The sequence below is a fragment of the Trachemys scripta genome, chromosome 2 (genome assembly GCF_013100865.1).
Source record: "Trachemys scripta elegans isolate TJP31775 chromosome 2, CAS_Tse_1.0, whole genome shotgun sequence".
Lineage (NCBI taxonomy): Eukaryota > Metazoa > Chordata > Testudines > Emydidae > Trachemys > Trachemys scripta.
The window spans coordinates 195,657,818-195,684,730 of NC_048299.1; the positions used below are offsets into that span (position 1 = coordinate 195,657,818).

Consider the following 26,913-nt stretch of genomic DNA (forward strand, 5'->3'; position numbering starts at 1 on the left):
AAAAAGGTGGGGGGGGTGTGGAGAGCTGTCTCTTGGAAAGTGCTGCCTCAAGCACATGCTTGGAGCGCTGGTGCCTAGAGCCGGCCCTGGCTTCCGCCTGCCTGGGATCAGCACAGATGTGTCATTGAATGCTCAGGAGAAACTGTCTGCTCTCTCTGCAGCAACCCATACCTGCAGTTGCCGGGAAAGTCCTGCTCAGCCCTGGGATGAAGCATGCCCAATGCTCATGAAACGTTCAGGGAATTTTGCTGCTAACCTCTAAGAAGTCTCTATCTAGCATGTGCAAATTGCAATAACTTGGCTAAATTTGGGCAGATTTCATTGGGAGTGGCAAAATGCACATTCCTGATACACAAGCCACCATGCTGCCAAATGCCAAGTACCTGCTCCACATCATGGGGGCCCTAGAGCTTTTCAAATAAAAGATCTCTGAATTTTTTTAACTTGGGCAAAAAACAATGTTTTTTCCTTAGTCTCATTCTCAGAAATGGCTGAACCATTTTCACTAGAATGTCAAATAAATAAATAAATAGTCTAAGGCAGACACCCAGCATGGAAAATTTCACCTTCAAATGGCTAAAGTATGGCAAAGTTATAAGCACCCCAATTCTGGGTCTTATAGTGGAAAGTTTCTGGCAACTTTAATAACAGATGGTGCAATGTGTTTGTCTGTGTGTGTATCGTGCTTTGTTCATTTCAAGCAAGAAATAATTCATTTTAATTGGAGAGAAAGAACTGTCCTGGAAAGCTAAACCTGTAATTTTATTGCCACTGATTTGTAAATCATAATATGAATATAACAAATAGAAACTATGTTGATTTAGTTTCTTATGGGTATTTAATTTGTGTTTAAATAATAGGGAGTACATCTAAGCTTACATACATGTTGCCAACAGTGAGCTAATGCCCAGACCCACCAATTTAATTCCACACACTGGAATCCTGTTAAATCGATCTAATAATTTAATCTGTTTATGCCGCATGTTACAAGTGGCTTTAGCAAACAGACGTTTCCTTTTTTCACATAACTATCAAAATCACCTGTCTTAAAAATTCTCTTTTGAAGTTTAAAATCTAAAAAAGTTGAAATCCCTGTGTTATAGTTTCAAAAATCCCATGCACCCTTTCAAACACACATACATAATCTGTTTATTTTAAACTGAGCATATTTTATCTCATTTAAGTTATATTTACACGGCATCTGGGAACAAGCCTCCCACCCCTGGGCCCACACTAGTGGGGGTTGTGCTGGCATGCTAAAAATGGTGGTATAGACGTTCTGGCTTGGGCTGTCAGCCTGGTGGGAGGAGGAGGGCTTTAGAGTCTGAGCAGCAGCCCGAGTTGCAACGTCAAAGCAATTTCTACACAGCTATTTTCAGGCAAGCCCTTAGAGACAATAGATATAGAAGCTCCTGGTGTCATTCTAAAAACAGCACTTTTCAAAGTATGGCTGCAGTTTAAGGGCCAAATTCTCACTTTCATACCTTAAGGGGCAAATGCAGCCCCTTCACATCCACAGCTGCCCAGAGCCTTAGTGCATAGGAATTGGTATCGTTTCACTGCATGGGGCCAGGGACAAAGGCATGTATGGCTCCTCCACTCCCTAGCTACAGGGGTACTGCATAAGGGCCCCACATCTCTGTATTGCACCTCAGCTTGGGAAAGGATTTCTCACTCATGCATCTTCCCAATGTCTTCCTGACTTTTTTCACTGGGTGTTTGGATCTGGATTTTGACTTATGGGTTCTACCCTGCTCCACAAAATCAATACGATGTCTGTAGGATTGCATGCTAGAAGCAATAGTTATTAGATTGCAGGACACCTAAAATAGAAAATGTAATTTGGATATTATTTTTCTTATTTGTGTTGTAGTAACACCTAGGAGCCCCAGTAAACCAAGAACATCTTTTGCTAGACGCTGTACAAATACAGAACAAAAAGATGATCCATGCACAAAAAGTTTATAATCTAAGTATAACACTAGATACACCAGGTGGATTCAGATGGACAGATGAGGAAAACTCTGTTTTGGAATCATGTTGATGTGATAGTGACATAAGTTTCACATATGGATGTGAAAGTCATAGCATGTCTTTTTTTGTCCCCCAGAATAAAAAAGCAGCTATGGCAACCCTAACATAGTTATTCGTGTCTTCAAAAATGTGCAGTCAATTCTATATGGTCAACTAATGTTTCACATCCCTAACTTATTTTTTGGCCCTCCTACTGAGCAACCTTTTAAGTGGTCTAGCCCATTTTTCTTTAAATATTGAAAAAAATCTTTCAAGTTTATGCTGATTACCTCAAATTTCACCCCAGACATGTTTATGGCTTTGTTATAAACTCCTGAAAATAGTCTGTGTTAATAGAAAAATTAGCCTTTAAAGGCAAACTCTTGAGTTTAGCTAAATGAATGGTGCCATGCTAACTAGGGATCAAGGTCTTTGCCAATTCGTTGTCCAATGATTCTTGCCCGGGGGGGAAGTTGATTCTTAGGGACATACGCTGTATATGCTTTCGTGTTCTGGTTTTAAACTTCAACGAGGCTCTTTTGGGAATGGAGAACACAATGCATAGACTGTTAGCAAAATATGGCCATGTGTGAATGGAGTCCTTAAGGAGTGTAGAAAAACTGCAGTCAATCTATAAATCCTTTCCATTCTTTTTGTTGTGCAGGTGGCCCCAAGTATTACAGTATGGGCTTTGGTGTCCTAGTCTTAACTCCTGTTTTAAATCCCATTTCTCATAATATCACATTTCATTTTGCATTTTGTAAAATACTACAGGCACTTGATTTTGTTTAGTAAAAGGAACTGTGAGCAACAGCACACAAAACTTTGTCACAACAGACTTTCATGTTTGTTTTCTGGAATGTGATTTGCAGAGGAGATAGGGCCAGGATTCATAGAGGTATATACTCCTGAGAACTACTGGCATGTTAAAATCACCTTTTTAATCTATCCTAGTGTAGTTGATTGGATCCAATGGAATTGAATTTTAGCCTCAATAAGACACATTTTGTAGTGGCTTTATTTCTAGAAAAGTCTCACTAAGTGTGCATTGAAATGGTCCATTCACAGAATTATTTCACGGGAACAGATCAGATCCATTTTAACAGTGAATCTTGCAAATCTGATGTTATGTGTGTCCAGTTAATCTCTATCAAGAAATTTACTTCTTAACATCTATAAAGCCTTCACTTCCTGTGGTGCTGAACATATTATCTTACATCATGATATACCATTCAGTTCTATAGCATTGAAACAGCAGCACAGGAAATATTCCAGTGCTGTACTAATAAAGAGGCTAATTTAATCTGTTGACTGTCTTGCAAGCCTTTCTTGGACACTTCAGCCTTTTTTCTCTGCTATAGTACCGCTTGAAAGCATTGGCCAAAACAGTTTCAAGATACTCAGCTGTCATGGAATGCATGCTTGCAGTGTTGTTGTAGCCATGTTGGTCCCAGGGTATAAGAAAGACAAAGTGGGTGAGATACTCTCCTGCTGGACCAACTTCTATTGGTGAAAGAGATAAGCTTTCTTCTCTGTGATACTTGGAAGTTTGTCTCTTTCACCAACAGAAGTTGGTCCAATAAGAGATATTATCTCACCCATTTTGTGTGTCTGATATAATGCATGATCACTCCAGTTTAATATTGCAAAAGTGTAATAGCCGAGAGATTCACAAGTCAGGAAAATTGAAATAATTTACAAAGGTTCTATTTTCTTTTCTTTTTCTTTTGCAAATAAGTCCTCAAGTCTTCATGAACTTTCTCTGGAAGGTACATAATCAGTTGGGTTCAAGTCTATTTGAATCCAGAGATAAAGAACGGACTTAAGGCTTGAGGGGATGACTACCCTGCAGCTGGGAAGTATGACTCTCAGCTTGTGTAGATGGACTCATGCTACCCCAAGCCACCTCCAGTGGCACAACATCCACACTGCTATTTTAGCACACTAGCTCGAGCAGCATATTGCACTATGTGTAGTCGTTCCCATCACACCTGTGAAAAGTGGGTGTTAAAAGCTAACAATCTTAATTCTTAGCACTTTGTATCTGATTTGCACAAACAAGGTGTGAGGCAGTGAAAATTCAGGTCCAATTTGAGTTTTGCCTAAATTAAAAACTGTAGGATTTGACCCTGTGTGTGTGCATTAATGGGCAAGAGTCCTATAGGCAATTATGTATTTCTTTTTCTATGTAAAGCAGTGATTCCTAGCAGTGATGCTAGAGGTATTTTGATGACTCCAAAAATACTGGACTGATACCCATTACCAGTTGCACCTTAGCAAAGATTTCTTCTCCTGCTAGGATATAGACACAGAAAGACAGAGATAATAATTTTTAATAGACCCTAAAAAATGCATCCGGTTTTGTTTTATTTTTATTTTTTTTAAACTCGTACAGTTCAGGCACTGAGCTGGTAATCTAGCCTACTCATCTGTACCCTGTGTGTTCCCAGAATCCATTGCAGTCATTAACCCTGCAAATAGTTCTAGACGTGTATCCTTTTAAAAAGTCACTTAATCTCAAAACTGTCTTTTTGAAATGTGCTAACTTAATGCTTCAGGTATCAGAGGGGTAGCCGTGTTAGTCTGAATCTGTAAAAAGCAACAGAGGGTCCTGTGGCACCTTTGAGACTAACAGAAGTATTGGGAGCATAAGCTTTCGTGGGTAAGAACCTCACTTCTTCAGATGCAAGTAATGGGAATCTCCAGAGGCAGGTATAAATCAGTATGGAGATAACAGGTTAGTTCATTCAGGGAGGGTGAGGTGCTCTGCTAGCAGTTGAGGTGTGAACACCAAGGGAGGAGAAACTGCTTCTGTAATCATTTGCAAATTTGACACCATCAGATCAGGATTAAACAAAGACTGTGAATGGCTATCCAACTACAGAAGCAGTTTCTCCTCCCTTGGTGTTCACACCTCAACTGCTAGCAGAGCACCTCACCCTCCCTGATTGAACTAACCTCATTATCTCCATACTGATTTATACCTGCCTCTGGAGATTTCCATTATGTGCATTTGAAGAAGTGAGGGTCTTACCCACGAAAGCTTATGCTCCCAGTACTTCTGTTAGTCTCAAAGGTGCCACAGGACCCTCTGTTGCTTTTAACTTAATGCTTGGCAGCCTTACACTGTACACTTTGAAATAATTAAGCTTGTATCCTGTTAGTACTGTAGTTAAAAAGTGTAGGAAGTCAATGCAGCAGCTTAAATAAACCAGTCATTGTGTCAACTAAATGCAAGTCTCATTTTGTTAACAGAATTTAATCACATTCAGATGCAGCATCCAAACCCATAGAGGTAATAGTCCCCAGACAAAACAGTTTAAATCTGCATGGTGCAATGTATTGTGTACTTTCCATTAAATTCACTGAGCTATCCAAGTATTTAGGAACAGGGAGTGGGAGTCCTAAGGAAAGACATGGCACTTTCTCTCTAATTAGTTCTTAAGGGTTAAACTGTTGCTTTTGTGATAAGTAGTAAAAGGAAAATGACATACAGCTTGTATGTATTCCTGAATACTGTATGCATCATGGGGTCTCCAATAGATATACAATTTTATAGCTCATTAAAGTTTCACAATAGAGGCCAAAAAAAAAAAAAAAAAGATTAAGTGGTATTTAAAGGATCTGGCTAAAGAAAACAAATATAATATTTTATTTTTCATATCTTTTTAAAGTAAATGTAGCACTCCTGAAAGATAGAGAGAATGAAATTCAGTTTTCATAGTATTGGTATATCTTTGGGCTGCAGCCTTTTCAGTACAGCCCACCTATGTCTCAGTGGTGATTAAGGGATAAGAGTGGGTGGGAATGTAATTCTACCTCCATGACCATGCAGTAGCGTTTCTCCCTGCTAGGAATACCACCCAGGGTGATGATTGGGACTGTGTTTGTACACATCTGTCCTCTTGGAATTGGACTCAGATTTATGGAGAGCCGTCCGATTTTAATGTTGATTCTAGGGCAGTTTACTCTCTCCACTAAATAACTTTAGGATCTACAAAATGACTTTTGATCAGCCAAACAATGTGCTGGAATGTTTGCACAAGAACACGCTATTAGGAATGAATCACTTATACTGTAGTTACATGGCACCAAGCATTCTGTCACAGCTGTACAAACTACTCACTCTTTTCACTCTGGGAGGCGTACTCTCCTTCTCTTTTAAAAGAATGGTGTCCAGTTACCTTAATATTTCAAGCCAATGCAGAATTTGAACTAACAAATGTTTCCTTTGTTTTTTTCAATCCAAACAGTGTGAAGGGAGCCGATGCTGGCAACGTGATCAGAGTATTTGTACCAGATATCGGGATGTTCATTGCTAGCTTGACCATATGGCTTGTCTGCAGGAACCTTGTGCTGAAGCCAGTGACAGAGGATGCAGCACAGTACAACACACAATTTGAAAATGAAGAAATGGTATTAGATGCACATTTATACCTGTATAATGTTTATTATTATTTTATTATTATTTATTATGTATTTATATTCTAGTACAATAGTACCTAGGAGCCTTAGTCATGAATCCCGTTGTGCTTGCTGTCCCTAATCCCATAGGGTTGGATATCAATACCCTTTCACACACTGAATTGTATCTTACTCTGTGAGCAATCTCGCTGATTTTATTTTACTGCCCGGCATGGAGTAAAACCCCGTTCAGCATGAGGAAGGGTATCAGAATTTGGTGTTTAACCACCAAGAATCTCTCATGTGGTGTGTTTAACTTAATTCAGGAGTGATGGGGTGAAATGTGACCTTAACAACGTCTGATTATGAAAAAATCTCAATTTTATCAGATCTTTTTATCTATAAATTTTATTTCAGAAGGTAGATGTTATCATTGTTTTTTACACCACTTACATCATGTAATTCCATGCCCTGAAAACAGAGAGAGCACTGAGAGAACATGGGAATTGTTCTGTGTAAATGACTATCTGCCAATACACTGAACAAAAAGACAGTCCCCATTCCAAAGAGTTTATAATGTAAATATAAGACAAGAGTAAGAGACAACATATGGAGACAGACAGATGGGGAATATAAGGAAATAACTGGACAGTATTGGTCAGTGGAACTTTTAGTTAATACTGTGTTTTGGGGGCCTTGTCTGAGCTAAATTTGGAAAATATCTCACAAGTGTATTTAAAAGTGACCTTGGTTTCAGAAAACAAAAATGAATGTTGTTAAGGAGAAAAACATACCAAAATCATTATCCTAAGGAAGCAAAACGGAAAATTAAAAATTTAATAATTAGAGATTGACCAAAGATGCAAACATTGTATTAGGGTCTGAATTATTCAAATGTCCAGGGTCTTCAGATCCAAGGTTTTGATTCAGCCCATTATGGTGACAAACCAGCCAGACATTTGGATCTATTTCTTTTCCAAAGTTTGAGGGTACTCAGAACTGGGGGTTTTGTTCAGAGTCACTACTAGGTATTTTGCAAAATTGCTTGAGATTGCAACTTTTGTCTGTATTTCCCAAAGCCTAATATTCACGACCAGCAATATATGAAAGGGAAGATACCTCATGCACCATGCTTTTTGGAAAGAGATTGTTAAATCTATGAATAATTTTGTTGCCTTTGCCTACTTTGGGTACATAGTGGTGTCATGGGAGCAGAGGGTGGCAGAAAAGATTAAAGTAGAAAATTCCCCTAAAGCTAGAGAAATAAATTGACAACAAAATAAAGAAATCCATTTGGTCACAATAGGGATTGGCCCAAACCACATAATGGTGTCTCATGTAAATCCCAAAGTGATTTTTTAAGGACAAAATGTCAAGCTGGTTTAAATGCTTTGAATCTCATTTTTCTATCCTTTTTTGGTTTAAGTGAGAGCCCTAACATCACTTTAATTTTGTTTTTCTTTATAGTTTATTGTAAAGATATTTTTCAGAGAGGTTTATTACAACTCAGTAATTTCATATAGAAAAGGCACTTGGAGGTGATCTACCTCATTGTGGGCTAAAGGCTGGGGATCAGCCACACATTCAGGTGCAGCTCTGGAGAGGAAGAAAATGAAAAGGCTCCTGTATTGTCACGTTTGCATTGCCTGTATTTTGGGGCCACCAGAAGCCGGTCCAGTTCCTGTTGCACGTTAGATCAACTACTTTAGACCCACTGCCTGTGGTTCTCATAGGCTGTTCTGGCAGCCAGGGATCAACTGAAGGTTGCAGCTCCTGGCCACATACACTTCTTCTGGCTGTGCCCTGATATCTTAACCAGGCTAGGCAGGCTCTTCTGAATACCCTGGAAGCTGGTTAAAACGAGCTTTAAGTCGGCTTTTTGCTTGAGTGGTGCAAAAAAGCCATAGCAGAGGCTAAAATCTGCTGCTATATCTGCAATGGGAGATGTTCCAAGTGGTGTGAAGAGTGGCACCATGAACATGACTGATAAGCAAGCTGTGTTCTGTCCGTCTCTCTTAAAATAAAGTTATATGTTACTGAAGCAGGCTCTGGACGACAGCTTTAAAGTTATCCATCTTCTGTACAGAAAATGTTTGTCCAAGCATAAAATACGAGAAATCTGATTATAGAAGCACACTGGAAGAAGAAAAGGGCACATTCAGGTTCCTCTATCTGAATGGTGGTTTTACGAGACTCTGATTTGATGTCCATTTTTGATTAAGGCTAGAGTTGGGCCCCAGCCTGTAGTCTGGGTGAAGAGGAGGTAATCCAGAGGTAGAGGGTGTGGAAGGGCATATGGAGCTGAGTTATGGAATGCAGAGAAGGTTAAATGGTAACTAGTAAATACTGATTAAATAGAACAGAATTAGGTTTTAAATGGGATCTTTCATACATGGACTACCTCAAGGCAATCTTCCAACCAATTAGATATTAGGATTTTCTTTAAACACAGAGAGAGAGAGAGAGAGAGAGAGAGAGTTTATTTGGCTACATTTTTGTCATTACAGCAAAACTCAGCCAAGATTGTTTGTAATTTTATATATATTATAGATGATTTACGTATTATTACAAAGCACAGTGGCTATGTTTTTATGTACAAGTCAAAAAATTAGCCATATAAGTATTTTAAGGTGGGGGGAAAATTGTACATCAGTACTTTACACAGCACTGATTTCTTTTCACCATCAACTCATTTACAGCAGAATAACCTATATATTCTTAAAGTGAAGTAAAAAATTAGTGAATGATAAGTTAAACATTTTTTTAAAATATATCAACTTCAGCTGTCTGTAGGCGTTCTGCATAGAACATCCCGTAGTCATGTGTGCTACTTAAAAAGAGTGTTCATGAAATGCTACAGAAGCAGCTAAAAATATTGGGATTCTATACGTCACTGTGCTGGCTGCAGGGAGTCTGATGCACATATGGACTGTATCACTGAGTTTGTGGGGATTTTGAAAGATTCATAATTTTTTGCACATTGGCCCCATTTGCATTGATTTTAATCGATATTTTGGATTTATGCTTTGGGTTAGTGTGTTGAAACAGGAAACCTAAATAAATAAATACACCAGTTCTTCAGCACCGCACTGGCTTATAGATTACCATGTTTTAGGAAGCACACTGGACTGGGTCTTTAATTGGCTTAAATTGTTGTATTTCACCCTTCAAATAAAAGCATCTGAAAAAGTGATAAGTCTAGCACAGTGCCACAAAGCGAACAGTCTGGGGGTTTATTGTACCAGCAAGTGAAGCAAATTCCAGAGTTGAGGAACTTCTGCCAGGAGTCCCTGCCACCCATCTCCAGACATAACATTAAGGATGCATCGGCTGATGTCCCCAGCTACACAGTGCCTGAGGAGATAGGAAGCCTTTTAGATTACTAGGTTCCAAGCCATAGAGGACTTTATAAATCAAAAAGTCAACACCTTGAACTGCACCCTGAAGCAAATAGTATATCCTGCATCTTTACCTATTTAGAGCAGGCAGTCATTTACATAGAATAGGTCCCATGTACTCTCAGTGGTCTCTCTGTTTTTAGGGCATGGAATTACATGATGGTAAGCAGTGTAAAAAACCAAAGATAACACATCTACCCTCTGAAATAAAATGTACATATAAAAAGATTTGCTAAAATTAAGATATTTTTCATAATCAGATGTTGTTAAGGTCACACTTCATCCCGTTATTCCTGAATTATTTTAAACACACCAGATTCTTAGGGTGGTTAAGTTCCGAATTCTGATTAGTGTTTTATTCCACTGGCAGTAAATCTGTAAAATAAAATCAGCGAGACTGCTCACAGAGTAAGACACAATTCAGTGCGTGAAAGGGTATTGATATCCAACCCTAAGGGAGTAAGGATAGTAAAGATCAATGAAAATATGGAAATCCTGATTCATAATAGTGCATCCAACTTTCAGAGAAACAGACCTGCACCAGAACAAAAAAAGTATACAGTATTGTGGAGCGCTGGAAAGGGGGTGGGAGGCACTCAATTATTTGTAAGTAATGCTGCATAGAGTGTGGTTTTAATTAGCAGTGAGTCATGAAGTAGAAAGGTTTGCCAGATACCAGGCTGCAGTCCAACTCATTACCACTCCTAAATGGTTGCACACTTGGAGCAAATGTGTCTGCAGGCCTTTTTTATTAGGACTCAGAAAATCTAAAGCAGGTGAATTCAGCTGGAGAAGGGCCCAGACTGCAAACTCAGAGAAGCACAATGCCAGTCAAAAAATATAAAGTGCGGGGGGTGGGAGGAGGAAAGAAAAGAGAAATGTTAACTTCCCAGCTGTGTCTGAAAGTATAACCGTCACTGAAGCAGATGGTGATTTTATGTGCCAACATGCAGAGACAGTATATACAGTTTAATAGGTATGGGGGCGGGGGGAGTTGTTTTTCTTGAGACTATGGAAGACTATGCCAGTCAGCATGGGTTTATTTGAGTGCAGTATTCAATCTATTTGGCTTAACAAAGAGAAGGTTAAGGGGTGACTTGATTGCAGTCTGTAAGTACTGACATGGGAAACAAAAATTTGATAATGAGCTCTTCAGCCTAGAAGATACAGGTATAAAACAGTCCAATGCCTGGAAGTAGAAGCTAGACAAATTCCGACTGGAAATAAAAAACAGTTTTTAACAGTCAGGGTAATTAATCATTGGAACAATTTACCAAGGGTTGTCGTGGATTCTCCGTCAATTTTAAAATAAAGATTGGATGTTTTTCTAAAGGATATGCTCTAGTTCAAATTCCGGTGACCTGTGTTTATACAGGAGGTCAGACTAGATCAACACTTTGTTACCTTCTGGCCTTATAATCTCTGAATCTATGGATTGTCTAATATTGTAAGTGACTGAAAAAATCCCTGTAAGACTGTATAACTTAAACTTTACCATATGTGATCTTAATTGGAATGTACATTTTTAGTTTTGCTCTCACTGTACTTATCACCTTTCCCCTCAAACTTTATTCTTGTCCATGCTACTTAGAATCCTAAAAATCCCTGGTCCGTGCTTTAGGTCAAAGAATATGAACCGGGTTTAGGCTCAGACTGTCCCTGACTCTCAATTTGGAATCTCAAAAATGTTTGAAAAAGTTCTTAAATAAAGAAAAGTTTAGAAAATGAAAGTCAGCAAGGAAGGATAGTCTTGTGGTCATGACACTGTAATGGATTCAGGAGATCTGGGTCAATTCCCAGGTATGCCACAAATCTCTCTTGTGGCCTCAGGTCAGTCTTGTAATCTCTCTCTACCTCAGTTACAATCTCTCAACTAATAATTCTTTTATATTATTTTATCAAGTCACCTCTTATTTGTCTCCTAAGATAAACAATCCATCTCTTCCCTTTCTGGGCCCTTAATCATTTTTGTTGAATATCTCGGAACCCCCTCTAGTTCTGCAATATCCTTTTGAGATGGGGAGACTAATATTGCACACAATAATACAGATGAGGCCACACACACTGATTTATATAAAGGCATTATTCACCATCCTATTCCTTAGGCATCCTAACATATTCTTACCTTTCTTAATTGCCACTGCACACTGAGATGAAGTTTTCATTGACATGTGTACAGTAGTATCCAGGTCCCTTTCTGGAGCTGATACAATTTATTTAGAACTCTGTAGGGGGTGAATAAGTAGTTTAAAAATTTCCCTCCAATGTGCATTAGAACTTGTGGTTCTTGCATTTATCAACATTGAATTTTGTCACTGTTGTCCATTCATCTTCTTGATTAGCTGTCTAGGAAGTTCCTCAGTCCTCTCTAGTCATGAATAACCTAAATAATTTTGTCTCTTCAAATTTTGCTACCTCACTGCTCACCCATGCCCCCTACCCCCCATCATTAATAAATAAGCAACATGGAAACTTGAAACATGTCACTGTTTACCAGAAAATAAAGAGACTAAATGCTCACTTTTTCAGATATTGTGAGTGATGTCTTAGCCTGCAGGTGGTTAAGTCTGCCAGTTTCTCTCTCATTAACAAATGGTGTTTCAGCCTCTCAGGTCAACCTGCCTAACTCCATGTCTGTGATTTTCCCCCTTTTTCACTTTTGGCTTATAATCTTCACAGTTTTTGAAGTCAAGATGTAAGATTTTATTACCATATTAGCCATGTAATCCTGTGTTGAATTCATATTAAATTTGCTTAGGTGTATCTTGGGAAGTGAAATCTCTGACCATTCCCTGTGCCTTCCCCGATCCCACTCTAGAACTCCAATTTTCTTTTCCAATTTCCTGTGTATTTCAAAAATTCTTTTGATCCTACATAAGTTTCAACCAATAATGTAAAACTCATTTTTGAATACACTCTGGCGAGCATAGCTTTCTAAGTTAAGAGTTCTCCCCATAGGAGGCTGTTGATTGCCTTTGCCTACAGAGTTAGATCAAAAACCATTATCTTTCTGTCACAGCCGTCAGGTTCCCTAGTTTTCAGTAATTTCCCATGTGTGAAACATTACTATAATCTCCGGTTCATATTCTCCTTTCACACTGGTGTAACTCCATTGACTTCAATGAAGTTACCCAGGATTTACACCAATGTAAATGTGAGCAGAATAACGCTCGCTAGAATCACAAGTTCAGATCCTAGCAGGGTTGACTCAGTTCTTTCTGTTCTGTATGAACTTCAGTGATGTCATGAGGCTTTTAACTTGAATAGGAGTTTTCCCACTTGTCCGGGGCTTATTAGGACTCAGTTTTAAAACATGGTATGGGTATGAGTTGATGCTATCCACAGCGACCAGTTCAATTGTGTTCTAAACAAATTAAAAGTTCAATTTTGCCCACTGTATGTAGTGTACTGTGTGCTGATCAGTTGTTACTCTCCTTCCACAAAATGGGTGCATTTTTGAGGTTCTATATTTATGTTCTTAAAGTGTCTGGGATCTTTTTGGAAGTAAGGAGTTGAGTATTTGAAAGATGATGATAATTGCTTAAGACATGCATGAATCTTGTCTCACATTTATATTTTTGTGTATTACCATAATGTGTTAAACTTGTTTTCATCAGCACTCTTGTCTTATTCCTGTTATAACTGATTTTCAGGCTATATAGTATAGTTGTAAACTCTTTGCAAGAGCTAATCAATCTACAGTTTATCAGTACTCTGAGCTAAGTATTCAATGCTTCACATAACTTACTGCAGGTAAAATATTTATCACTATACAGCGTTAACAAGGAGTATTTTGATATCAAGAAATGGACAAATTCATAGAATCCTCTTAAAAATTGCAAGTCCAGTCTTGCAAACTCTTCCACATGAGTAGCCCCATATATCTCAATGGCATTAGTTGTATGAGAAATGATTCATTGCCCGAGTAGGGGTTTGCAGGGTGTGTCCTCAACAAATGGTTTTACTTTTTCCCTCCTAGAGTGAAATCCTGGACCATTTAAATTCAGTGGCAGTTTTGCAGTTAATTTCAATAGGGCCAAGATTTCATCCCTAATTTCCTTGTAAATATTGAGGATTAGATTGTGTCTGTTAGATGTAGGTCTGTTCTGGGGTCTTTGTGCTTGGGCATCACTCCAAGGGAGCTTTAAGGAGACATTGTGCATTAAGGAGCCTCTCAGCAGTTCCATCCTTTGATATGCTCTGTGGCAGGCCAGTTCAGTAGGCAGTTGTGTCCAGTGGGAAATGCCATTCTCTGTCTTCCCTACCTCATTTTGGAGGAGAGAGCAAGCCACAGTTTCTTCTGAGCAGCTACTCAATTATATTTCAATATAGGTGGCTAAATCCTGGATATAAAATACCATCCAATGTTACTGTCAATCACCAAACAGAACAGCAGGAGAATTAAAAATATGTGGAAAGCTCACGACAAAAATCCCACACATAATTCATATTGATTAACAAGAATGATATTCTTATGATTTGTTTGGTTTGTTTATCTTTCACAGCGTATCTCCGTTTGTGTTGAAGAGGGGTGTAAAAATGATAAATGCCATATTTAATTCGGCATCGATATGGGTATTGCATCCTACTGTCGTCATGCATTGATTTAGGTTCCGGAATGAGCAAACATTAGAGTTGCTAATGCTGAGAGTGGAATTTGGGAGGGCTGTTCTTCCAGTCATAATTTGTAACCCTCCTCCTATATTTTTTAAAAAAGAACCCCGATCACCTTCTGCTTAAGTAAAGTCCTGGTCTATCTCCCACTGAAGTCATTCAGAGGTGTTTAGGGGCCATAAGTGTTTGTGACACCTCAATAGCTCCTCCAGCTTACATCATGAGAGGAAAGTTTGTCAGCAGAATATTGCATTGTCTTGCTTATTTTTTCTTTGGACATTTTTGGGTCAGATCCTCATTTGAAAAATTCTGCACATACATTGAAATCCCTCTTCCTTCCAGTTCTCCCATTTTTTAAAGTAAATGGTAGGTAGCTTCTTAAAAAATTTTTTTGTTTTGTTTTGCGCATTGTGGACATTTAGACTTATTACAAATGAGCTTAAAAATGTGACCTGCAAAATGTTATCACAAGTTACATTGAAAATTAAACAAAGAGGTTTGGGTAAAAAAGAAAAAATCAAATCAAAATACTGAGATAGCATAAGCTATTCTCATAGTCTAGCTGAAACCAAGGTATTGGAAGCAGAGATCTTGCATGCAAACCTGGTGTAGTAAGATTTCCAGACCAAACAGTTCAGATATAAACATTATTCAAACAGAAACTTTCTGATGTAATTCAGTTAGTAGTTGCAATATCCACAATGATCTATATAAATTATATCTAACAATTGTATAGGGCTATACTTTGATTAAGTAATCCTCACAACACCCCTGTGAGGTAAGTACGGAAGATAAATATTTTCCCTATTTTACAGGTAGAGAAACAGACACAAGAGGTGACAGTGCAGTTGTAGTCTGAAAAATGTCACTATCAAAATGGCATTGTGGGGCTCTCTATGTGTTGCTCTTTTATTTCCAGATAATATATGTGCATATACCTTTTCTGCAAATGGAACCAGAGATCTCAGAGTTAAGTTGGTTTAAAAAAAAAAAAAATTGTCAGGAATCATCCTAAAGGTTCAAATTGTGCCCTCCACCACATTTATGCAACTCCCACTGTCTCTGTGTTATGCTCTCTCAGACACCTGGGGAAACCCATTATCTTCTATGATTTTGCACAGGTGTAACTGATTGGAATTTAGTTAAGAATTCTGTTGATGATGAACAAAAAGGAATAGAATCCAGTTTGCTCTCTCTTAGCTGAGCGGGCTCTGGAAAGCTGACAGGACTTCAAAGTTGTAAGAATTTATTTCAGCCAGTAAACTCTCTGACTCACAGGGATCTGTTGAATAAGAAAGAACCATTTTTACCTAATAATTTTTCAGAGTATAATTGCACTTCATGCAACTTGCCTTAGGTCACTCATCAAGACAGCATCAGGGCCAGAATTAGAACTCAGAAATTCCTGTCATCTTAGTACACACTGTATCTCTCATTATGTTTTGCATTTCTGTACTGCCTATAATCCAAACATTCTGAAACATGAATACATTCATCCAAACATCAAGTTTATAATAGTTTGTCTTGCCTTTTCATTCCTGTTTATGTCTATAAGCATCATATAAAGCTTGATACACAAAAATTGATGTATAGTCTTTTGCCATTGCATTTAGAATAAAAATTGATTCTGACATAGTTGCTCAAAGCTCAAAACAAACTTTGAGGTTTGGATACGTTCAGATAACTTTTTTTTTTCTCCAAACTGATTTCTCATTTTCTCACTCCTTTGTGTTTCCTGGTTCCTGGGAGGAAACGTCAGAATACTGCAGAAGAGGGTATTTGTGCTGCCTTTATGATCTAACTTGAAGGAGGAAGCACCTGAACTCTCATGAGAGACTGTTCTTGTGAGCTTTCCAGTGCCATTACACAGATTCAAAAGGTCAAATAGTGTAATACATTGGCAAACTTTGAAGGGTTTTTTTTTTTCCATTCTGAGCCACAGAACCTTTGGAGATCCACCTCTATCTAGCTATAATATCTCTGGTTAATAAAAATTGCAATGATGACAACCATGAGATTTTTAAAGGGTTAGATTCCTGTCCTTTCTAGTGTCCAAAAGTCACTGAATGACTATTCTGTGTATTTACAGATGTTGTATCCTTAGTTGTAGGTACAATACAAAAAAGTTTTCTGGTGCAAGAATGAATTTAAATTGAGACGAAGGCTGCCTGTTAGTAAATACATCCATGGGACTTAGGATATCTCAGTGCATTAGTGTTTATACTGTAACAGATGAAACATGTAAAAGCTAGATGTTATTAAAGCAGTCCCCAAAAGTAGCTAATGGATATTCTGGCCCTAGCCATGATAGTAGCTGCCACAGAGGCAAGACTGTTTCTCTGCCTGTACTTTATCTCTGTTTGGCAGTTTTAAAAAGTGTTGTACAGTGAACACTCCTGGGACTTGCACAAAGTTGAAAAACCTAAACTACATTTAGTCTGTTTATAAAAAAGTCATGGGGCCCCGTTCTACATAGAAAAGGCCATGGAAACACATTTTTATGACTTCAAAAATGTTATATACTAGTTGAATGGAGAGGTTTATTTGATTTAATCAGCAGCCACAGGGATTCTGTAGTTGCATAGTAAGTAATTTATTATGGAAGTAAAAGTATTTTTCTAACTATGTCCTATGCTGCATTAGTTTGTAGTCTCAGGCTGACCCATGTGGGGTGAAGGCTTTGCAAAACAGTCTGCCTGGAATAATGATGTGCATGTCCATATCTTACAGCATACGCATCAAAAACTGTTAGAACAGGCACATTATCACCAGGTGGAAGTCAAAATCCTTAGTCCATTCACGTTGTGCCCAACCTCAGCGATTAGTTCTATTTTTATTTGAGAAAACAACAATAGAAGCTTCAGAGTTGTCATTTTAAACAATCTGTTAGATGTAAATTGGGACTAGTAAGCAGGGACTGGTAAGTCCAGGAAGACTCTTCTTCCCAGTGGTTCTCCCCCTCCACACTGACAAATACCCCAACACCCAGACTAAAGGGGATTAAGACAGAATGTGCATCAGATTGACTAGAACTATGGGGAGCCAAACTAGGGTGACCAGACTCTCGAAGTGAAAAAAACCAGGATCCCTGTTGTGTTGTAGGGAAACCAAATGGCCATTTTTGGCAGGAGTTAAGAAGATATGCACAGGATGAGTTTAGCCACTGAGATGGGTTGGAAGAGAGAAGAAAGAAAAAGGGTTTCTGCTCCACCATCTATGCAACAAAGCAACTTCCCTTCTTTTACTTACTTGTCACCCTTGGTTTTTTCTTCTTATTTCTTTTTTCCTTCCTTCCTTTTCCCTTTTTTTCCCATCTTGTGTATTTCCTGCAGTTTGTTTAATACTTTTTAAATTCTCATGTTTTCCCCCAAGACCAGTTTTTAAATTCATTTTTCTGTTCCCTTCAGGGTAAGGGTTTTGTTTTTTGATTGGTTGGTTTTGTGTTTTTTCTCTATGTTCAGTTTTATATTTCCCGTTCTTGCACATATGTGAAGGTACTGATTCAGGATATTAAATCATTATTATTGTTGTTTTAAAAGAGCTCTCTTTTTAGCTTGCAATGAAAATGGCTTGTGTATAACATCTTCCTATTCAGTATAGACTCCTAGCAATAGCATTTATATAATGATTTTTATATTCAAGGCATTTTACGCACATTCATCTATGCAGATCCATCTCTGCCAAATTCTGCATAGCGAAAGAAAGTGGCTGTCATTCTGGTCTCCTAGAAGAGTGCTCCTCTGCTCAGATACCGATTTTGCCAGCATGGCCAGGGGATGTTATGATTCAGCTTGTAACTTCTTGGAAAATCTAGCATGAGAACTAGCAAACATTTACAGATGGGGTAACTAAGAAAGATAAATTAAGAGCATTCTTTAAGCGCATAAATTAAGTCCATCGAAGGAGTCACTCTCAAGGCTGGGATTAGGCATTGGGAATTCTTAGCCCAAAGGTCTATGCTCCGATTACTGGACATGCCAATCTCTAGTAGAAAGCATAATTTGTATATATACAAACAAAATCTGTTTTCAAAAGTTTCCCCTTGAGCTCATTGTTTTAATCCACATTGTCATTTATATCGAACGTCTGCCAGTCTCGTTTGTAATAGCAGTTACTTTGAAATTACATTTTTATTTTTGTTGTAAACAGTATCTCCATAGATACAGATAAATAAATGGAAGAGCTGAAGATGTCCTCCTTTATATAAGTCCGTGCACACTAAAAGCTCAATCCCACATCCCTGAACATCCAGAAGTTCCACTAATTTCATTTGCTTTTTACATGCACATAAGAGTTAGCCGTTTAATGATCATGTTAAACAAGAAACATAGAGCTACAGTTGGCTTGGAAACACAGGACTGGACCCAACAGGCTAAATAAGGAGTTCTTCTAGTAATTGTAGTACATAGAAAGGTGTCATTGTACTCTTTTTCCTGTGTCTTTCCCATTAATATAGTGGTAGGAAGAATATTATGCAGCATTTAGCTGAACTGCAGCATTGTTTTGTGGTTAATTATTTAAGTAAAGTAGCATCAACTAGAGAGCTCTCTAGACGTGAGATCCAGCAAGGGCTGCAGACAATAGTAATTCCTCTCCATGCTAACCCCCCCCACCCCCCAAGTGCTTACTGAGTGTGCACACTGCAACCTCCTAATGATTGCCTTGCTTCTAGAGCTATTAACTTTGTTTGTTGAAAGCCATGAAAATGAACTGTGACGATGGCAAAGTGGTTGTGACGCCAGCGCTCTCCACTTATAATGGACATAATTAGTGAAACAGCCGGATGTGTCTGAGAGAGAGGATTTCCCAGACCAGCTCTACAGCTTTTAATACATATTTCATTGTCTGCAAAATAGAAACTCTAGATGGAACAAGCTTTTTCTGGGCAGTCACAGACAATATTAATGGGAAGAGAAAGTTGGCAAAAAGTTGAAAGGTGAAATGGAACAAGAGGGAGTTTCTTTCCCTTGGGGAATCCACCTAACAAAATTGTAATGAAGTATTCTGTACAGTTAAATACTCAGAAGGATAACAGTTCTGCAATTTCCACTGGAAGCCACCCAATCAATGCTCTCGAATTTATCATTTCCAGTGGCCGCAATAAATATGTTGTTCTCTTGAAAAGTCATTAGATATAATACTCATATGTGCCCGTAGCTATTAAAAAGAAATTAATTGGGTCAGATGCTCAGCTGATTTAATTTTGAGTCACTCCAGTGAAACAAACGGAGCTATGCCAAGTTACACAAGGTGAAGATCTGGCCCATTTATTGTTAGATTTTTTTTTTTAAATGTCCTTTATGTTGTGTCTGGATTAATATATTTTCCTTCAATTGTATTCATGCTGGGCCTCCTGGTAATGCAGATGCCCCCCATCCTGTGTCAGGCTAGGGCGATTAAGACCCCTTCACTCAATGATGTGTATCTTTCTGTTCTTCAGAAAGTTTAATATCTTTTCCTGGACCAGGGTCACCACCAAATCCTAACAAATTACTTACCCATTGTGTGTGTCTTTTCTGGTTTTCTTCTTCTTCTTTCTCTTTTTTCATTATTTAATTCCCCTTTTCCTCCCATTTTCATTGTTTAATTGCCACTTAACTTTTTTCAAATTTGTCTTTCTCTTCCTTGTATTATTTGTTTCTTCACCTTCTTTCTTTCTCACATTCTCTTACTCTCTCTCTCATCCTTCCAGGCTTCCATCTCTCTTTCTTTGAGCTTCCATGATGCATCTCTTTTCCTCCCAGTCTTTTCGTCCATCCATCCTGAGTTATCCTCATAGCTCTTTCATTCTATTCCCCTGTCCCAAACACATGCACACTTCGCTTTCTTCTCTCTTTCCTTGTTGCTGAGATTCTCTCCATCTCTTTCTCTTTTCTGTCGGTGGAACTGTTATATGAATATGAGTCCCACATGCTGGGCCTCCTCTTTGGATAAATTGATAGTATAACATTACAGAAACAAAATAGAATGGGGATGTGGGGACCAACTGGGATGCTCTTTTGGTGAATTTGATTCAGTCAGGTTTGAGTAACATAGTGTAACCAGTGGATATATATTGAAGAAACAAGAAAGCTTGTTTACTGTAATGTTTCTATCCATGATCTCTTTTTGCATTTATACTAATAGCACACTGGTATTAATCTCTTTTAGAGAGTAACATTTATAGCCACATCCATACTAGAATTACATATACAGAATTATCTTTCTCTGCTATGAAAACTAGCCTTGATAGTGTAATGAAGCAAATCTAGGTTTGGAAGAAGGCCTAGATTTTTTGATTTCTAAGTCCAGGCATGCTACTGATAGTTGTCATGGCTGTTCATTGTGTCAATGCCTCTTGCTAACTAATGCATGGAAAGATCCAGGAAAAGGCTACTAACACACCCTTCCATCCAATGGATAAACTCTGGGTTCATAAGAAGGGGGGAGGAAAGAACCTGCAATAGGGAATGGTAATGATCCCAAGAAGGAGGTTACCCTGAGGAACATCATCTGGTAGGGAGCCACCTTTGGTCAGGGCCTGGAAATACTACTGATGATCTGTGCCTCAAAGGGACTTAACAAAATCTAATCAACAAACCTGGCAGAATGTTGAGTGGTCATAATTTTGAATAGAAACATGTAGAACTGGAATTACTTTCTACCTGCCAGAGGAACCAGCTGGATTACATTTGACAGGAAAAATCTTACTCTCAAATATTTTTCACCTCTTTCTTCTTAAGACAAGTCTAAGGTGGTAGCCTTAGATATCCAAATGGACTTCTAATATATCTTTCACAACTCTTTATTCGGATTATTTTGTGATTATAGAGTCAGTCACTATAAAAATGACTTGACTAATAACCTATATGACATAGGTCTCTCATTTCATATCACATTGTTTTCTCTCTCTTTCTAAGGCTGGAAGAGAAAAGTTAGAGCCAGATGATGCATTAATGTGTGAAGATTTGGATGGTGGAGAAAATAGCGAAGAGGAATTTGAAGAAACTACAAAATTAAAACTACTGCGCAGAATTGCCTCACTGGCTTCCAAATTGAAAGAGTTTATTGGAAACATTATAACCACCGCTGGAAAAGTTGTTGTTACAATTTTACTTGGTTCAACAGGTTGGTGCTTTTGATAAATTCGCCAAGAGTCCCTAAGATTATGCATTGTACAAATGAATTTCCAGCCCTTTGGTACACTGGAGAATAACAATGGAAATTTGGAAGGAAAATTAATTGCTGCTGATTTTTATTTAAATTAACTTTTTGGCAGGCATGGAAATACAGTGAGTTGCTTAATTTCATTCATTTATTTATTTATTTTGGTGCTAGTACTAAGTAGCCCACTCATAGCATATATTCATTTTAAAGCTATTATTATGGCCAAACTGGGAAAGAAGTGAAATGTGCATTAATAGACTCAGTGCTGGCTCCTTCTAACAACACTCAGTCACACTCACATTCACACACGTCGCACATATCACACACGCACGCACACATGTCACACAATATTAAACAAACAAAACATTACTACTCTTTATTTACTGGTTTGTTATACATTCCTGTAGTAGGTCCTAGCCGGGGCTCGACCCTTCTGGACAGGAGGGGAGCCACACCGACTCACTGCTGTGGGAACAAGTAGTCAGTTAGTCCCGGAACTCCGGCTCTTTAGTGCAGAGTCGGAGCAGCCACAGTTAAAGCTCAGGCCCTTGACTGCAGGGGCTGAGCGAGCAAAGAGTTCAAAGCCCAGGCCCTGGATCAGGGCGGGGCAAACACGGTTGGCTCAGGCCCGGGTTTGCAGGGGCTGAGCGAGGAAACAGTTCAAAGCCCCGGCCCTGGATCAGGGCGGGGCCAACACAGTTAAGCTCAGGCCCTTGTTTGCAGGGGCTGAGCGAGCAACTAGTTCAGAGGCCAGGCCCTGGATCAGGGCGGGCCAACACAGGTAAGCTCAGGCCCTTGTTTGCAGGGGCTGAGCGAGCAAATAGTTCAGAGGCCAGGCCCTGGGTCAGGGCGGGCCAACACAGGTAAGCTCAGGCCCTTGTTTGCAGGGGCTGAGCGAGCAAATAGTTCAGAGGCCAGGCCCTGGATCAGGGCGGGCCAACACAGGTAAGCTCAGGCCCTTGTTTGCAGGGGCTGAGCGAGGAAACAGTTCAAAGCCCCGGCCCTGGATCAGGGCGGGGCCAACACAGTTAAGCTCAGGCCCTTGTTTGCAGGGGCTGAGCGAGCAACTAGTTCAGAGGCCAGGCCCTGGATCAGGGCGGGCCAACACAGGTAAGCTCAGGCCCTTGTTTGCAGGGGCTGAGCGAGGAAACAGTTCAAAGCCCCGGCCCTGGATCAGGGCGGGGCCAACACAGTTAAGCTCAGGCCCTTGTTTGCAGGGGCTGAGCGAGCAACTAGTTCAGAGGCCAGGCCCTGGATCAGGGCGGGCCAACACAGGTAAGCTCAGGCCCTTGTTTGCAGGGGCTGAGCGAGCAAATAGTTCAGAGGCCAGGCCCTGGATCAGGGCGGGCCAACACAGGTAAGCTCAGGCCCTTGTTTGCAGGGGCTGAGCGAGCAAATAGTTCAGAGGCCAGGCCCTGGATCAGGGCGGGCCAACACAGGTAAGCTCAGGCCCTTGTTTACAGGGGCTGAGCGAGCAAATAGTTCAAAGCCCACGCAAGGCACGCCTAGGCTTGCTGTAGCCGAGTGTCGGGTGAGGGGGATGCCTGCCACCCGTGAGTGGGGGTGGCAGGGGGGAACGCAGGCCCACCCACTCCACTGCGTTCCAGCCCGGGGCCCTAACAGCGGTTGCTGCCGCTGCTGGTCAGTGGGGTATCCAGACCGCAACACACTGACATAGGCTCACATTCAGTTGCAGCCGGACCGGGGTCGGCTATCCCCGGGCCACTTCCGTGATCCCCCTCAGATCCTACCTCGCTCGTCGCGCCGGGCTCAGGCCAGTCCACCTGCATGGGCTCCTCTGGGCCGGGGCTCGGTGGCAGGTCCGGTAGCTCTGCCGGGAAGTCAGGCCAACGGTCCTCAGGCGGCTCCTCTGGGTAGCAGCAGGGGCGGAGGGGTTCGGGTACAGTCTCACCCTCGGGGTTGGTGGGGTGAGGCTCCCAGGGATTCTCCCAGTAGCGGGCGTGAACGGGCTCCGGCGGCCCCTCCTCGTAGCGGGCCCGGGGTAGCTCAGGCCAGCTAGGGTCTTCGACGGTCTCCTGGCCGGGAGCTCCCGGCCGCACGTCTGCTCCCTGTGGTGGCTGGCCGCCGACTGAGCTCTGGCGGCCGGCCTTTATACTTCCTGTCCCGCCCCTTGACTTCCGGGGTGCGGGGACAGGGGGTGGTGGTCCCACCCACTCTGGTGCCGGCACGTGGGCTCCCTCTTCTGGACAGGAGGGGAGCCACACCGACTCACTACAATTCCGTAATAAAAATTGTTAAAATTTGATTTTTTTATGAAATTACGAAATCGGTTGATAAAGGTAACTGTGATGACATAATATACTTAGACTTCTGTAAGGCATTCAACATACTCCTGCATGACATTCTGATTAATAAAAAGAACTATATAAAATTAATGTAATCCATATTAAATGGATTAAAAACTGGTTAGCTGATGGATCATGAAAAGTATGAGGAAACATCATCCTAGGAGGATGTTTCTAGTGGGGTGCTGCAGGAGTCTGTACTCCCAATGCTATTCAATGTCTTTATCAAAGAATAAAACAGAATAAAGTATAACATTTCTGGTGAAATTTGCAGAAGATTCACAAAGAATGGTGAAGTGGTAAATAGTGATGGGGACAGGTGAGTTATGCAGACCAATCTGGATCACTTGGCAAAGTGGGCTTATTTGGATATTTTGCATTTTAATGGAGCCAAATCTAGGACCATAGAATGTAGGTCCACCTAAAAGATGTGAGACAATATCTTGGAATGCAATGACACAGAAGAGGACTTAAGGTTCATTGTAGATAACCAAATGAACATGAGTTTCCAATGTGATGCTTTAGCTAAGAGGGCAAATGCATTCTATGGATATATAAGCAAAGAATATAAAAGAGGCATTCAGAGGTGATATTCCTTCGGTGTTTGGAATTAGTGAGAACTTTAGTGTAGCACTGTCCACAGTTCTGGTGTCTGCACTTCAAAAAGGGTGTTGAAAAATTGAAAAGAACTCAGAAAAGAGCTATAAGAATGATTTGAGGTCTGGAAAAGATGTCTTATAGTGCGAGATTTAAGAAGCTCAATCTGTTTAGTTGGGAGGGGAGGGAGGTTAAAAGGTGATTGATCACAGTCTGAAAGTACCTGCCAAGGGAAAAGTTTTTTTTCTGATAGTAGATATTTTTTTAATCTAGCAGAAAAAGGCATAATGAGATCCAATGGTTGCAAACTAAAACTAGACAACTTCAGGCTAGAAAAAGGTGCAGTTTTTTAACAGCAAGGGCAATGAGCAATTGGAATAACTTACCTATGAATGTGGTAGATTCTCCATCACTGAAGACTTTAAATCAAGACTAAATATCTATTTAAAAGAAATAACAGTGTTATAAGCTTGATGCAGATTTACTGGATGAGTTTCTATGGCGTGTGTTATGCACGAGATCAGACTAGATGATCATAAGGGAACCTTCTGACCTTTAAATATATGAATCTTTAAAATGGTATATACCCCCTTGCAGATTATATACTGGAGGAGAGACAATAGCTAGGCCTAAAGTACCACATACAAGCCTGTGATGATGCTAATACAACACAGACCAATTTACTGTTAGTGGAAGGTTCTTTTAGCACAGGTATATAAAGCTAATTTTAGTATGGACAATACTGTGTATCCTACACCTTAGCAGTGAAGGGCTGCAGGCACCCCAGGTTTATGTTAGCTTGTGCTAACATAACCCAGGATGAAAGACCCCTGTCAGCTGAAACACAACAGGAAGTGGGGATTTTCATCAGTGTAAAGAGTTCACAACCCGACTCAGCTTGGGAGCTGAAAGGGAGACATCATCACTCAAGAGTGGGTGGAGCTGGCCAGGAGAGCACGCTGGCAGGAGAATGCATTGATTCATCCCATCCATCAGGTGGCTTCTGTCTGATGGTAGGGTTCCAAACACAGTTTAAAGCTGCATCCACCAAGGCAGGGGTTCTCAAACTGGGGGTTGGGATCAGTGGCATAGCCAGGTGGAGGGACGAGGGGGAGCAAAAAAAAAAAAAAAGGCACCACCCACTGTGGCGCTTTTACTGACGGGGCAGCGTGCAGGGTCTTCGGCGGCACCTCGGCAGCAGGACCTTCACTCACTCCGCAGGTCTTTGGTGGCATTTTGGCGATGAAGTTTTCAGTGCCGCTGAAGACACCTGGAGTGCCGCCCCGTCAGTAAAAGCACCGCAGTGGGTGGCGCCTTTTTTTTTTTCCCGCTCCTGGGTGAGTAAAATTAAAAAGATGCCACTTGTGCTCAGTGCGGGAGCGGCCGCGGCCCCCTCCCCCCCTAGCTACGCTACTGGTTGGGATCCCTCAGGGGGACCCAAGGTTCTTACATGGGGGGGGTCGCAAGCTGTCAGCCTCCACCCCAAACCCCGCTTTGCCTTCAGCTTTTATAATGGTGTTAAATATATAAAAAGTATTTTTAATTTATAAGGAGGGGTCACACTAAGAGGCTTTCTACGTAAAGGGGGTCACCAGTACAAAAGTTTGAGACCCACTGCACCAAGGAATGGGTCCTTCTGAGGGACAGCAGGCCACTTTCCTGTGGGATGACTACCCAGACTCAGATGAATGAGCCCCAGATCTCTTGGGATCTATCCACCTTCCATTCAAGTATGCAATTGTCAAGATTTTTGAAGCAAAATGGGCCAGATTCATCCCTAGTATGATTCCATTGACTTCAGTGGATTGCTTTGGCGATGTCTTTGGCCCATTATGTAGGATCAAAGATTCTTCCTTGGGTCGTTTCCTCCAGTTTCCTGTGTCTTAGATATGAGCATCTCCCCATCCCCACCTCCTCAAATCCCCCTCCGGGGTACAGTAGACATTTCATGAGAGTGAGGAGCAACTTCACAAATGAAATGTTGTTTAAGTGTGTAAAAGAAAATCTACATGGGATACAAGAAAGCCCTGGGTATACACTAAGTATTACAAATATTTGAGGTATAAATTGGATTACTTTTCATCCATATTTGGCACTTACATAGACCACATGTACCGGATATATTGTAGATGCTCTTTTATTTCCAGTTTACACAGTATCTCACTGACTGGGACACAAATTTCTAGTAATATAAATTCAATGATTACAAGGGAAACTTTCACACCATATTCATTACTCATAGTATTTTATTATCCTACCGATTATTTCACAGAAATGTAATCAACTTGAAATCTAATATATTTTTTAAAGAAGTTAAAAGTACTTTCAGGTACAGCACCTACCTCTGCGTCTCCCTGCTGGTTTGGGGGTTTATGAACACAAATTCTTGTTTTTCTCTCCTCTTTTACTGTGGGAAAGATCTGTACAAACTAGGA

The 26,913-nt window shown here is 40.3% G+C and overlaps 1 protein-coding gene across 1 annotated transcript in view; it reads left to right on the forward strand.

The window, feature by feature from the left end:
* PIEZO2 (piezo type mechanosensitive ion channel component 2) overlaps positions 1-26,913 on the forward strand; it is a gene marked incomplete in the record, with an annotated part of 436,326 nt that overhangs the window by 246,123 nt on the left and 163,290 nt on the right. Inside the window, 2 exon segments of the mRNA XM_034762599.1 lie at positions 6,267-6,429; positions 21,329-21,536. Coding sequence (XP_034618490.1) covers positions 6,267-6,429; positions 21,329-21,536 — 371 coding nt within the window.